We start from the raw sequence: 15609 nt of genomic DNA on the forward strand, positions 1-15609 counted from the left end.
CACAAGGAGCTTCCATTGAGTCCCCACTCAGAGGAGCACCTGGGTGGCTCAGTCAGTTGAGTGTCCAACTCTTGATTTTTGTCTCAGGTCACGATCTTGCGCTTCGTGAAATTGAGTCCCACATCGGGCTCTCGGTTGACAGCATGGAGCCTGCTTGAGATATATTCTCTCTCTCTCTCTCTCTCTCTCTCCCCCCCCCCCCCCGTCTCTCTCTCTGCCCCTCTCCCCACCAAAATAAGTAAACTTTTTAAAAAGAGTCCCCATTCAGAACTATCAGTAAAACAGTCCTCTGTTTACACAAAAGCAGAGGAAACACAACACTGGAAACTCCAGCCTACTTAAATGTAAACTGATAATTAAGGACCACCAGATAAATGAGGTGCCTCAACAGAAGGAAAAAGACCAAATAGAAAAATTAACACCAGAGGAAACAATTTAGGAAAAAGAACTTTAAAAGAGACCTGATATAGTAAAGGCTGAAATGTAACATTCTGTCAGTCTGGCTGTAACAAGAGAAAGAACATAAAAGTAAGAATTCCTTAATGATTAAAAATGAATGTCAGTGTTAATACCACCATTGGGCTAAGCTAGGGAATCAACACATTCAACAGGAAGATACATATTTTTCCCCTCTACCAACTACCATTGGGTACCTAATAGTAGACATAGGAATTTTCTCTTCATACAAGTATTCTAGTGAATAAAGGGTTGATAGGATTCTATCAACATCTGCAACTCCTAGTAAACTAAGAGGTCTAAGCTTTGGGCATCTGTGGCTGCCTCATGTACAAAAATATAACCAGATACCATGTGCTTCTAAATAGAAGATCATACCACCACCTATGAAGGTCTTGCCAAAAACATGAAGAAAAAAATCCAACCTGAATCTGGTCAAGACTCTGGATGGTATTCTCGACATCCTGTAAGAAACACAGCAGGCAAAATTTTCTTAATGTCGAGATGACCAGGGAACATCGTAGAGGAGGAGGATCCCACCTCCTCCCACAGACACACCCCAGGCAGCAACTACATGAAATGCAAGTCATTTGGAAAATGACCTAATTAGCAGAATGACTCTTCCATGGGGAAAGAAAAAGCCACACTGAGAAAGCAAGAAGGAGCAGAGACGTGGTAGGGAACCAGTTACATGGTACAGCAACTTACAACCGAGAGGGATATCACAGGGGTAGAGGTCTTCCCTGAAGAGCAAGGGGATCGAACCCCATGTTGAGTGCCCCCACCCCCCACCTCAACTGCTCCAGAGATCTGTACCAGGCAGACAAGCCCCCGTAACATGTGGCTTTGATAACCATCAGGGCTTTATTCCAGCAGAGCCAGGGTGCCATTAAGAAACAGACTACTCTTACAGGACCAGCACACTCTATTACTAACTCTAAGATCCAGCAGAGAGGCAGCAGTTTGAAAAGTATCTGGATTATACAGGAATAGATTTATTGGCTAATTTTAGGGTTTGTGCTGGAGGGGCAAGGATCTGTAGAAACTTTCTCCAGGACTGGGAGTGTAGCAGGTGCCATTTTTCTTGCCCTTCTCCAGCCTAGCTGGCCTGATGCTGATGAAAGCCAAGTCTGACCCTCTCCAACTAGCTTGCTAGCACCGCTCACCCTGCCTTGGCATTCCTTGTCTGAGCCACCCCACCCAACCTGCTAGTTCAGGCAGGTGCCCTTCTTAATCGGCACCTGCTCTGCCATACCCTGTGGTCAGCCTTGTTTGGGACTGGTGAACCCGCAAAGCAACCACCGCCCCACCACACCTTGGACAGCTCTGGCTGGGACTGCATCCCAGCCCCACCCAGCATGCCCGCAGCAGTTGCAGCACAGTCACAACAGGAGGGCACACACAGCCCGCCTGGCACGTCCCTGGGGTACTTGGTTCTGGTGACCTGGTGGGGTGGGTAGGATTATGCTGCTTGGCCCCACAGGACACTTCTACACAAGGCCACTGCTTGCAAGGCCGGGAGTCGTAACTGATGTAATGCAAAGAGAAAAGCAGAGTCAACAGAATGAGAAGACAAGAGTTTATTCTAAATGAAAGAACAAAAGAAAACCTCATAAAAAGAACTAAATAAAACCACAACAAGCAGTCTACCTGAGAGTTCAAAGTAATGGTTATAAAGATGCTCACTGAACTAGAAAGGGGTTGTATAAACTCAGAAAAAGAGAAAATATAAAAAAGAACCAATTAGAGATGAAGAATATAATAAATGAAGTGAAAAAGAATCTGCTACTAGATTAGAGGATACAGCAGAATAGATCAGTGACCTGGAAGACAAGGTAGTGGAAACCATCCAAGCTGAACAGAAAAGGAATTTTTAAACATGAGGATTTTTTAAAAAATTTTTTTCAACGTTTTATTTATTTTTGGGACAGAGAGAGACAGAGCATGAACGGGGGAGGGGCAGAGAGAGAGGGAGACACAGAATCGGAAACAGGCTCCAGGCTCTGAGCCATCAGCCCAGAGCCCGACGCGGGGCTCGAACTCACGGACCGCGAGATCGTGACCTGGCTGAAGTCGGACGCCCAACCGACTGCGCCACCCAGGAAACATGAGGATTTTTAAAACATCAACTAGGACAACATCAAGTATACTAATATTCATAGTATCAGAGTCCCAGAAGGAGAAGAGAGAGGCAGAAAATCTGAAGAAATAGCTGAAAATTTTCCTAATCAGGGGAAGGAAATAGATGTCCAGGAAGCACACAGAGCCCCAAACAAGATGAACCCAATGATGTCCACACTAAAGCACTTAGTAATAAAAAGGTCAAAAATTAACAAGAGAATCTTAAAAGCAGTAAGAGAAAAGCAACTGATTACATACAAGGGAACCCCCCTAATGCTATCAGGTGATTTTTTTTTTTTTTTTATAGCAAAGACATTGAAGGCCTGAATAAAGTGGTGTCATGATATATTCAAAGGGCAGAAAGGAAAAAGCCTACAACCAAGAATACTGTGTCTGGCAGAGTTACTCAGAATTCAAGGAGAGAGGTTTTCTCAGACAAAACTTAAAAGAGAGTTCATCATCCCTAAATGGTCTTTGCAAGAAATGTTAAAGGCAATTCTTTAAGTAGATAAGAAAATGCCAACTAGAAGAAAATCATAAAGAGAAAACAGAAAATAAGTCTCTAGTAAAAGCAAACATACAATATAATAGAGCAATCACTTGTAAGACTAATAGGACATTTAAAAGAAATAGTAAAATCAGTTATATTTTTAGTAATTACACAAAATAAAAATGTAAAATACGACACCATATACATAAAACTTGGGGAAAGAATAAAAATGTAGTGCTTTCAGTGTGCAAACTTAAACATCAACTGAAAATAAACTGTTGTATATGAACCTCATGGTAACCACAAACTTAAAACCTATAATACACAAAAAGTAAAGAGGAATCCAAGCAGAAGACTAAAGAAAGCCATCAAACCACAAGGGAAGAGAGCAAGAGGAAGAAACTACAAAAACAACCAGAAAACAGAAAAATGGTAATAAGCACATACCTGTCAATAATTATTTTAAATGTTAATTAAATACTCCAATCAAAAAACATAGGGTGACTGGGTTTAAAAAAAAAAATTGCTGCCTACAAGAGATTCCCTTCAGATCTAAAGAAACAACACACAGACTGGGGTGTCTGGGTGGCTCAGTCAGTTGAGCAACCAACTTCAGCTTAGGTCATGATCTCACAGTTTATAGGTTTGAGCCCCATGTCAGGTTCTGTGCTGACAGCTCAGAGCCTGGAGCCTGTTACGGATTCTGTGTCTCACTCTCTCTCTGCCCCTCACCTGCTTGTGCTGTATCTCTCTCAAAAATAAATATTAAAAAAAAAAAAAAAAAAAAAGACACATGCATCCTGAAAGTGAAGGGAGGAAAATGATATTCCATGCAAATAGAAGCAAAAAAAACAAAAACAAAAACAAAAAAAAAAACTGCACTAGCAACACTTAAAGGATACAGTATACTTAAAAATTTTTTAATGTTTATTTGTTTTGAGGGAGAGAGAGACAGAGTGCAAGCAGAAGAGGGGCAGAGAGAGAGAGAGACACAGAATCTGAAGAAGGTTCCAAGCTCCGAGCTGTCAGCACAGAGCCCAACACAGGGCTTGCACTCAGGAACTGCAAGATCAGGACCTGAGACAAAGTTGGACGCTTAGCTGACTCAGCCACACTTTAAAACAAAGACTAACAAAACACAAAGAGGGCATTGCATAATGATAAAAGGATCAATCCAACAAAAGGATATAATGATTGTAAGTATCTATGCATCCAATAGGAACATCTAAATATATAAAGCAATTTATTAACAGACATAAAGGGAGAAATGAATAGTAATAATAGTAGAGGACTTTAACACCCTACTTACATCAATGCATAGATCATCCAACAGAAACGCAATAAGGAAACACTGACTTTGGACAACATAATAGATCAGATGCACTTAATGGATATACAGAATATTCCATCCAAAAACAGAACACACAAGTGCACACGGAACATTCTCCAGGATAGCTCACATGTGAGGCCACAAAACAAGTAAACTTAAGACTGAAGTCCTATCCAGCATCTTTTCTGACTACAACAGTATGAAACTAGAAATCAATTACAGAGGGGTACCTGACTGGCTCAGACAGTACAGCATGTGATTTTTGATCTCAGGGTTGTGAGTTCAAGCCCCACACTCGTATAGAAATTACTTTAAAAAATAAAATCTTTAAAAACATCAATTATGGGGGCACCTGGGTGGCTCAGTCGGTTGAGTGTCCGACTTCAGCTCAGGTCATGATCTCACGGTCCATGAGTTTGAGCCCTGTGCCGGGCTCTGTGCTGACGGCTCAGAGCCTGGAGCCTGCTTCAGATTCTGTGTCTCCTTCTCTCTCTGCCCCTCCCCTGCTCACACTCGGTCTCTCTCTCTCAAAAATAAATAAACATTAAAAAATTTTTTTTTAAAAACATCAATTATGGGGAAAAAAAACATATGGAAGCTAAACAACACACTACTGAACTGGGTCGAGGAAATTAAAAAGATACCTTGAGACAAATGCAAATGGAAAAACAACAGTTCAAAATATTTGGGATGCAGCAGAAGCAGTTCTAAAAGGGAAGTTTAGAGGGCCACCTGGGTGGCTCAGTCAGTTAAGCGTCCACCTCTAGATTTCAACTCAGGTCATGATCTCACAATTGGTGAGTTCAAGCCCCGTGTCAGGCTCTGTGCGGACAGTGTGGAGCCTGCTTGGGATTCTCTGCCCCTCCCCTACTCTCTCAAAATAAATAAAACTTTTAAATAAAAGGGGAGTTTAGAGCAATACAAGCCTACCTCAAGAAACAAAAATCTCAATCTAACCTTACACACAAAGAAACTAGAAAAAGAAGAAATGAAGTTGAAAATTAGAAGAGATAATAAAGAGAACAAAAATAAATGAAATACAGACTTAAGAAACGAGAAAAAAAAATAACCAATGAAACTAGAATTGGTTCTTTGAAAAAATAAGCAAAATAGATAAACCTATAGCCAGACTTACAATAAAAGAGAGGACTCAAAATCAAATGATAAATAACCAACACCACAAAACAGAAAGGATTATGAGACTACTGTGAAAAATTATACAACAAATTGGACAACCTAGAAGAAATGGATAGATTCCTAGAAAAATACCAAGAATGAATTAGGAAGAAACAAAATCTGAACAGACTGATGACTGGTAATGAAATTGAGACATTAAAAAAAGAAAAAAAATACCCACACACCCAACCAACCAACAAAATCCAACAACTCCCACCAAACCAAAGTCCTAGATCAGATGCTTTACAGATGAGTTGTACCAGACTTTTCAAGAAGTGTTACTACCTATTCTGAAACTATTCCAAAATATTGAAGAGGAAGGAATCCTTCCAAATTCATTCTATTAAACCAGCATTACCCTGATACCAAAAACCAAAGGCACTACAAAGTAGAAAATTACAGGTATCTCTGATAAACATGATTATAGCATTCCTCAACAAAATATCAGCAAACTGAGTCCAACAATATATTAAAAGGATCATTCATCATGACCAAGTAGGATTTGTTCCAGGGATGCAAGGATGGTTCAATGTCTGAAAATCAAACAGCACGTTAACAAAGCAAAGGATAAAAATCATATCATTTCAGTAGACAACAGAAAAAGCATTTGACAAAATTCAACATCCACTCATAGAAATTATCAACAAAGGGAGTACAGAGGGAGCACACATCAACATAATAAAGGACAGATATGACAAGCTAACATACTCAGTGGTGAAAAGCTAAAAGCTTTCCCTCTGAGATTAGGAACAAGACAGACAAAGATGTCCACTAATGCCACTTATATTCAACATAAGTACTGGAAGTCATAGCCACAGCAATCAGACAAGAAAAAGAAAAGCCATCCACACTGGTAAGTAGGAAGGAAAACTGTCACTATTTGCAAGTGACATAGTATTTTTAGAAAGCCCTAAACAATTAGAATAAATGAATTCACTAAAGTTACAGGATAGAAAGTTAATGTACAAAAATCAGTTGGGTCTCTGTACACTAAAATGGGCATAGAGAGAAATTAAGAAAATCCCACTGGGGCGTCCTGGGTGTCTCAGTGGGCTAAGTGTCTGACTCTGATTTCAGCTCAGGTCATGGTCTCACGGTTTGTGGGATTGAGCCCTACACTGGGCTCTGTGCTGATAGCGTAGATAGAGCCTGCTTGGGATTCCCTCCCCACCTCTCTCTGCACCTCCTGCGCTTGTGTTCTCTCTCTCTCAATAAACAAACATTTAAAAAGCCCCATTTACAATTGTGTAAGAATAAAATACGTAGGAATAAATTTAACCAAAGTTGTTAAAGACCTATACTCTGAAAACTCTAGGATACTGATGAAAGAAAGTGAAGACATCACAAATAAATGTAAAGATATTCCATGCTCATGGATTGGAGGAATTAATGTTAAAATGTCCATTCAACCCAAAGCAATTCACAGACTCAGTGTAATCTCTATCAAAACACCAGTAATATTTTTCAGAGAAAATCCTAAGATGTGTAAGGGACCACAGAACACTCTGAAGAGCTAAAGCAATCTTATCACAATTTCAGATTTACTATACTACAAAGCTATTGTAATCAAAACTATATGATACTGGCACAAAAACACACAAGGGGGTGCCTGGCTGGCTTGGTCAGAGGAGCATGTGACTCTTGATCTCGGGGTCGTGAGTTCAAGCTCCACATTGGGTGTAGAGATTACTTAAATAAAATTTTGTAAAAACAGACACACATCAGTGGAACAGAATACAGAGCTCCGGCATAAATCCATACTTGTACAGTGAATAATTTACAACAAAGGAGGCAAGAATACACAGGAGAAAAGATCGTCTCTTCAATAAATGGTGTTGGGAAAATGACCACTTTCTTACATCATAAACAAAAATAATTCAAAATGGATTAAAGACCCAAATGTAAGATCTGAAACCATAGGCAGTAAACTCTTGAACATCAAGTTCAAGAAAGAAAAGAAAATGTAGGCAGTAAACTCTTAAACATCAGTCTTAGCTATATTTTTTGGATTTGTTCTCAGGCAAGGGCCACAGAATAAAAAATAAGCAACAGGAATTACATTGAAGTAAAAGGTTATGCGCAGTGTAGGAAACATCAACAAAACAAAAAGGCAACATACTGAATGGAAGAAACTATTTGCAAATGATAAGCCTGATAAGTGGTTAATATCCAAAACATGTAAAGAACTCATACAATTCAACACCAATAAAAAAATCTAGTTTAAAAATGGGTAGAAGACCTGAACAGACATTTCTTCAAAGAAGACATACACATGCCAACAGACACATGGAAAGATGCTCAATGTCTCTAACCATCAGGGAAATGCAAATCAAAACCACAATGTGGTATCACCTCATGCCAGTCAGAATGGCTAGTATCAAAAAGACAAGAAATAACAAGTGTTGGCAAGGGTGTGGAAAAGGGAACCTTTGTGCAGGGTTGGTGGGACTGTAATTGGTACAGGTACTATGGAAAACAGTATGGCAGTTCCTCAAGAAATTACAAATAGAAATACCACACAATCCAATAATTACACTTCTGCTTATCTGCCTGAAAAAAAAAAGGCACTAATTCAAAAAGATACATGCATCCCTGTGTTAACGGCACCATTATTTACAACCACCAAGATATGGAAAAAATCTAAGTGCCTGTCAATAGATGAATGGACAAAGGTTTGCATATACAAAATGGGATGTTACTCAGCCATAAAAAAAGAATGAAATCTTGCCATATGCAACATGTATGGACCTAGAGGGTATTATGCTAAGTGAAATAAGTCAGACAAAGAAAGACAAATACTTTATGATTTCACTTCTGTGTGGAATCTAAAAAATAAATGACCAAACAAAAAAAAATAGAGAACTGGTGGCTGTTTTAAGGGGATTTAGAGGTACAGACTCCAGTTATAAATTAGTCATGGGGATGCAAAATACAATGTAGAGAATATAGTCAATAATAGTGTAATAAGTTTGTATGGTGAGCATTTTGTAGACAAATGTCAAAGCTCTATGGTTTACACCTGTAACTACTGTAATATTGTATGTTCACTATGCTTCCGTTACAAAAGGAACCTACCAAACTGTATGGTACTGGCACAAAAACAGACATATACATCAACAGGACAGTATACAGAGGCCCGACACAAAGCCAGATGGAGACAGATGGAATCAAGACCAGGAAACTTCAAGGCAAACAACTGGGTTTCTTCATAAAATAAATTTTAAGGGGAAGAAGAGATGCAGGAAAATTTAACAGGTTAAGAGATTTAGACTGCAATGCGTGGCTCCCATTTGGATCCTAAGTCAAACAACAAGAATGTAGGACACTGTGACAGTTTGAATACTGGTATATTAAAAGAGTTGGGGTTTCTTAAACATGATAATAGTATTGTGGTTGCATTTTTTTTTTAATATTCATGCTTAAAGATACATGCTGAAATATTTTCTGAAATAAATGCTAAAATGTAGAAACTACAACAATTTGAATTTCCTTCAAGATTATATAGAAGAGGTTTGGGACGAGTGGATGGGATAGTTATCGGCCAGGAGTTGATAACTGATGGGGCCAAGTAATGAATACATGGGGGTTTTTATATTCTAGTTTTATATATATTTTAACCTCTCCAGAAAGAAAGTTATATATACGCTAAAATTAAAAATGCAACGTAAGGACAGTATTAATCATCATTACATTATATAGCAAACCATCCCAAAACTCATTGGCTTATGACAGGAGGTATTTTTTTCTTACTGCTGAGTCTTTGGGTTAGCTAGGGGTTGACTGATAGAGGCAGATCTTTCAGGCTACGTGTTGAATTCAGATCCAAGTTCCGTGTTTTCATTCTGGATGCCCAGGCTGAAGAGGCAACAGATGTTAAATGCATGCTACTCTCAGGTCACAAAAGTGCCATCAAAATCAAAACAGTGCATTTCAAGCTTCTGCTCATGGCCAGATTTAAGCTCCTCCTTCTAAGAAACCATGGCAAGGGTATAGATACATTTCTATTCAAGGAAAGTGAAGAACTGAGACCAATAAAACAGTCGTCTCGTGGTCTGAAAATGAAAGTTAAGGAAATGAAAGTTAATTTCCCAGGAATGGATGAAAGAAAGAAGGCCTAGCAGACTAATTCAGGAGTCCTAAAATTGACTAATAAAAGTCCCAGAAAGAGAGAAGACAAAAGAGGAAAATTCCTTTTTTCCCATAATTTTTCTCAGAGTTGGGGGGGGGGGGGGTGGGGTCTAAATTGGAAAGGTTCTAACACATCAAGTTTCAGAATGTCAAAAGTAATGGAAGATCCTGTTTCCAGATGTGGGGGAAAGGGCACCAAAAAAGGAGACTCAAACTGACATCTCCTAACTAGGTTGTCATTTTCATTCCTTGTTAAATGCTGCTTGTTCTGAGACTATGATTTTCATCCTTTGTGAAGATTCGATTTCTGGTTAGTGAAGCATTAACTTTGATATCTTTGTACCAATACGTGGCCCATACAGAACTGACCAGACCTTCAAAGTCAGCATTTTGAGCCTTTCTACATTATGCAAATTACCCAGGGAAGCAAATGAATTCTTTAAATAAAGTTTTACACAGACTGATTTTAACAAAAATCAGTTTATCAGGTCAACTGATAAGCACAAAAAAAAACTGCATCCCCCAAAAGCCAGGATATGGTTGGAATAGATCTTAATCCGGATTCTGTAAGGATAGAAATGTGTATACTGCCATTAGAGCCAACCAAAGTTTTGTTTGGGGATTTTAGGTTTTGTAATGTTTTAGGTAAGTTTATAATATGAAAAAAAGTTCATTAAATATACCTTCTTATTATCTCTGAAATTTTTTTTAAGCTCACTGAAAACTGAGGCTAATTTAGAAGTTTTGAAGTCAATACCTAGTGAAAAATTAATGATTGAAACTGGTAAGTTTATGCTTTTTGAACTTTCATTTTCATATTAAACCATACCAAAACAGAGCTAGACAAAAGTTAAATATCTTAAAGATGCTCAATCTCAACAATTATACTTTTCAGAAAACCTTTGAGGTTTTTATTAGCAGAAAAGTATCCAATCAAGTTTCTCAATTTTAGAAGTTTGATTAAGCCAAGCACTTAAAAATGGGATGTCAGAATATGTGGTGACTAAGGAGGTTATAAATATTTTATTAAACTAGTAGTCTTATTTCACCTCAGGGTTTCAAAATCTTCAAAACATTTTACATAATGTCATCTTTGTAATGGCTTAATTCTACAATACTTTTCAAGTAAAGTACATAAATTTAAATCAAACTGGTTTAGTGAAAGAATTTTAGAAATTAATCTGTTGCCTCTTAAAACAAGGTTAGAAGCTAAAAATTTTACCTAGCCCTGAACTTAAGGCTTTACTTACACATATGGACTTTTTAGTAAAGTCAAGACTAAGCCATTCTGAAGAATCAGGTTTATTTCCTTGGAGAGTCATGACAAATTATTTTATTAAAAGCACAATGCTTGTAAAATGTGTAAATTCTTACAATTCTTTATTAAAGAAAGAGGGAAGTGAATAATCCTAGTATTGAAAGCCACTGTTTTCCATTCAGGAGAGGCAAATAGAGGTTTAACTTTTTTCTGGTTATAATTGGTGTTCTTTTAGCTTTCTTTTTTAAAAGTATGTCATACACCAACAGTAATGTTAGCAGAAAAAAAATAAGACTCCTAAAAAGCAATTAAAATTTTAAAAATGCATTTAAAAATTTGTAGAGTTCAAGGTTTAATCTTGTGCTTAGATTTTTTTTTGCTTTCAATCAGCTTGTATTTAGGAATTTACATTATTTGTTTGATAACGTTCATTACAAAAACAGTCATTTGAGGGGCGCCTGGGTGGCAGCTCAGTTAGGTGTCCGACTTCGGCTCAGGCCACGATCTCACAGTTCGTGGGCTCGAGCCCCGCATCGGGCTCTGTGCTGACAGCTCAGAGCCTGGAGGCTGCCTCAGATTCCGTGTCTCCCTCTCTCTCTCTGCCCTTCCCCTATTCTCTCACACAAAAATAGACATTTAAAACTTTTTTTAAAAAATCAGTAATTTGAAAGGTAAATCTCTGAAGAGACTTCTTTCTTCGCTCAACTCCAGATGCACCTTGGTGTGGAGTGAAAAGTACACATGCTGGGTCAAAATATGTAAAAACTTCGTTTCCTACCAAAAAGAAGTGGGAAAGTGGGCACTGTGTGAAAGACAGGAACGAACCCTGCCATATAATGTAAGTATTTTGTTTTCTTGGTCTTCAGAACACTAAAGTCAGCTACCAAATGCCACTTACAGAATGAACTCAAGGGACTAAAGTTGGGTGAAATTCAAATGAAGTTCAGCTCAAAGGCCACCATTTTGAAAGGATTTGGAAGGATTTGCACTAAGTTGCTCTGTCTCTGCCCCTCTTCATATCATTTCAACCTCTCAGCTCAATAAAAGTGGTTATATTACAGCAGTAAGAACTTCATGTGATTTTGGTCATTTGTCATTTTGTAGGAAAGGCAGAAAAGATTCTCATACTGCTTCCTGGCTGATGGTTATAAAAATGCACTCTTAGCAGGAGACCTTTTTAATGGTATCTGTATTTTAAATGAATTGACAACCTGAATAAACCTAAGAAGTAACACATTTCTTTGAGCCCCTGAACAAAAGGGCAAGGTATAGAAAGGATTTCCTTTTTCTACCCCAAAAGGAGAAAAAAAAATTCAGAATTTGTTTTTGATTATAATACATGTAGCATGTGAAAAGAAGGGCTGTTTACCCATCTAACTGTTAAGGAGCTATAGAGCATGTAACTTACAGGTTAACTTTATATCATTTTAATGGGCACATCCAGTTTTTGTTTGCATAAGCTGATAATTTAAATCTAGACTGGATCAATCTAGTATGGTTTACCAGTTCAAGGCAGTTGAACTGTTAATTTTAGGTTGTAATAATTCCTTTCATATACGTTTTTAAGTAGCTTTTAACAGGTAAGTGTATCAGATAAGATCTAAAATGCAGCAGGCAGAAAAGTGGAAAATTATTCTACAAAAATAATACTGGAAAGATTTTCCTTTGTTAACATTCTGTTGTTGGCAAGGATTTTAAAACCAAATGTTTTAAAACCCATAGGCTGAGGAATACATTTAAATCCTGGCTAGTAAAGAATCACTTGTAATTTTTATAAAATGCAGCTACCTGCAGATTGTCAGAAGACAATTATTTCTGAATCTTTCGGAGATTTAAAGAGACACTAGAGACAACAAACTGGTATTTTTCCAGCAGCCAGCTTAGAGGAAGTATTGGCCAACGGGGATCCAAGTCAGTTTTCTATACTGCCTTAATGTTAAGTACAGTATAGCTCTGGACCTAGGTTACACATCTGTAAAACAAAATTCTGTGGTCTTCCAAGTGCAGACTGTTAAGCAAGAAAGCTGGAGTCTCAGCTGCAATTATGAATACCAGTTGAGGAGGCTGAGCTTGGGAAAGCCAGCATTTACAAACTGAAAGTTTTTAAACCACATTTCAAAAACACACATGCCTCTAGTCTAACGCTAATTACTAATTAATTCCTACTTAAAAAGTCATTTTTATCAATCCCATCTATTAACAGTTTTATATTTTAATTATTTTTATAGAGATCTTTTCTCCCTTTTAGATTATAAATTCCATGAAACACATTTTGAAGCTCTTGTATGTCAGGAAGGTGTAAGTTACTGAGGTTACATAGAAGAATCAAAGTCCCTGCCCGCATCCACCCAGCAGATGACAAGACACATTCTGCCAGGCACTTTGGATAAGACATTGAAGGTGTCAGACAGGAATCCTTGCCCTCCTGAAGCAAAGCAGCAGAAAGTATAATCTAAGATGTTAGTTCTGTTATAGAGGTATGAATATACGACTAGGAGCACAGGACATAGTCACTGCCTGCCTTGTGGGGAAGTAGCTTAACTAAGGTGACATTTCAACTGGTCACAAAGTGCAACTGGGAGTTAGGCCAGACCAGGACAGATGCCTTGAGCAAAGGCAGGCTGCAGAAGGGCTTGGCTGCTCACAGGGGAAACAATGAGTTTACTGTGACAAAAAGTAGGATGCACGGGTAAGTAATAAGTCTGGGAAGACTGGTGAGGGCTCCCGTATGCCAACCTTAGTAGTTTAGATTTCACCAGGACCCAAAGGATTTTCAGCAGGAAAATGGCAGTTGTTTTTAAAACGCTGTTAACGGGGCGCCTGGGTGGCGCAGTCGGTTAAGCGTCCGACTTCAGCCAGGTCACGATCTCGCGGTCCGTGAGTTCGAGCCCCGCGTCGGGCTCTGGGCTGATGGCTCGGAGCCTGGAGCCTGTTTCCGATTCTGTGTCTCCCTCTCTCTCTGCCCCTCCCCCGTTCATGCTCTGTCTCTCTCTGTCCCAAAAAAATAAATAAAAAAAGTTGAAAAAAAAAAAAAATAAAACGCTGTTAACATATCAGCACAGAGAAAGGACTGAAAAAGGAGATGGGTGGCAGGAACCTTACTGATTTCACACATTATGCAGGTAAGTTCTAATTCTGAGTAGTTAACAGAGGAAAGTTCTGTAGTTTACTAAGAAAATTGGGTCCTTAATGTCAATTTAAATGTTAACAGATTTGCTTTTAGCATACTTTGATCTAGATAATAAAAATTTAGTCTATATTAAGCGAAGCTTTTGTGTTACGATTATGTACTTTTTAAAAAATTCCAGTAAGTCTCTAATCTCTGTCCCTAATTCCTTTAGTTGCTTATATTTAAGAAACCCATAGCAGGGACAAAAAACTTAACACAAAGAATATTTAAATGTTTAATTTGGACTTTAGAACTTTCTAATTCATGTATAAAAACATTACATATAGTACGGCTAGAGAACACTCATGATGATGATTATTCTAGGCAGAGAAACTGAAAGATCTGACACCCAGGCTGTTCTTGATCGTGCAGGGAAAAAGTACAGAGGAGAAAGCACGTCTCCCTCCCCCCTCCCCCAATAACCATGCATTATTCCAAGTAAATAACTTGTAACTTCCTTTGCGGTCACTGTGCTAATGATGATGCAGCAATTTCCTGCTGTCCTTTGAGACTAATTCTCTTAGCAGAGGTGCTCAAACTTTGCTGTACCCACAATGCCACCCACCTTGCGACTCAGCACACATGTACGTATAAAACCAAACAAAAATGAAACAGTACTTCCCTTATTAAGTGCAATGTACTTTTCCTTTTCTTACAATTTTCTGAAAATTCATCATGACGCACTAATGAATGCATAATGACTTACGGTTTGAAAGAACTCGTCGTCTTCACTGGGTTAGTTCCATTAATTTGTGGTAGACATGATATGGGCTGGTTTTAGAATTTATTTGAACCTGGTCCTTGTCTCAACTTACCCTATTTTAAATATGGCAGCAGTTCAGCCTTTCTGTTGAAAACTTTATAGCTGGTTAAAGCTTGTTATGTTAAAGGTGCTAGTACAAGAGCTTCCTTTGCATGGATGAAGAGAAAACCTTTAAAACTGAGCAGGTACTTGGAAATAACCATCCATTTTTGTTTTCTCTTTTAGTCAAATACTGGAGATAATGTCAGCAGTGAGAGAGCAGGATCCACTGGAATTAGCCAATACACTATATAACAACACCATTAAAATCTTTTTTCCTGACATGTAATTAGTATGTCCTTTCCATTTTCCATCATGTATGTAAAATTTCATGGTAAACCTTACTAAAGGACTGAATAAAGAAATGCTCTGGAAGTTGAATGGAAAGTTATTGTATGTTACTGCACACCATCCCCCTCATTTTTAATCCATAAAGTCAGATCAAAAAATTTTTAATGTCAACTAATGTCTTAGTTTACATCAATGAAAACTCCCAAATATTTCATCTTGTAATCTCTTCCAGAGTCTGAAAGGACAATTTTATGTCAACGCTGCAAACACAGAATGGCCAATAAGCATACTGGGTTTTTGTTTTGTTTTGTTTTGTTTACATCAAAATTAAACAAGTAGCACATTCTGGTTTATATCCCAAAGTTTAGTTGAGATAAACCTGTTTATC

At 38.1% G+C, this 15609-nt stretch overlaps 1 protein-coding gene across 5 annotated transcripts in view; it reads left to right on the forward strand.

The window, feature by feature from the left end:
* Positions 1 to 15609, forward strand: part of TATDN1 (TatD DNase domain containing 1) — a 56399-nt gene that overhangs the window by 29612 nt on the left and 11178 nt on the right. For 4 of the 5 annotated variants that reach the window (XM_025922613.2, XM_025922614.2, XM_086695063.1 and 1 more), the window contains 3 exons: positions 10415 to 10485; positions 11671 to 11797; positions 15117 to 15311. In XM_025922613.2, coding sequence (XP_025778398.1) covers positions 10415 to 10485; positions 11671 to 11797; positions 15117 to 15219 — 301 coding nt within the window. In that variant the 3' untranslated portion in view covers positions 15220 to 15311. Of the gene's footprint in view, positions 1 to 10414; positions 10486 to 11670; positions 11798 to 15116; positions 15312 to 15609 lie in introns of those variants that run through there. The other variant, XM_086695062.1, reaches the window with a different exon arrangement.

Source organism: Puma concolor, chromosome F2 (genome assembly GCF_028749965.1).
Source record: "Puma concolor isolate L17-30 chromosome F2, mPumCon1.1.hap2, whole genome shotgun sequence".
In the NCBI taxonomy this organism is placed as follows: Eukaryota; Metazoa; Chordata; class Mammalia; order Carnivora; family Felidae; genus Puma; species Puma concolor.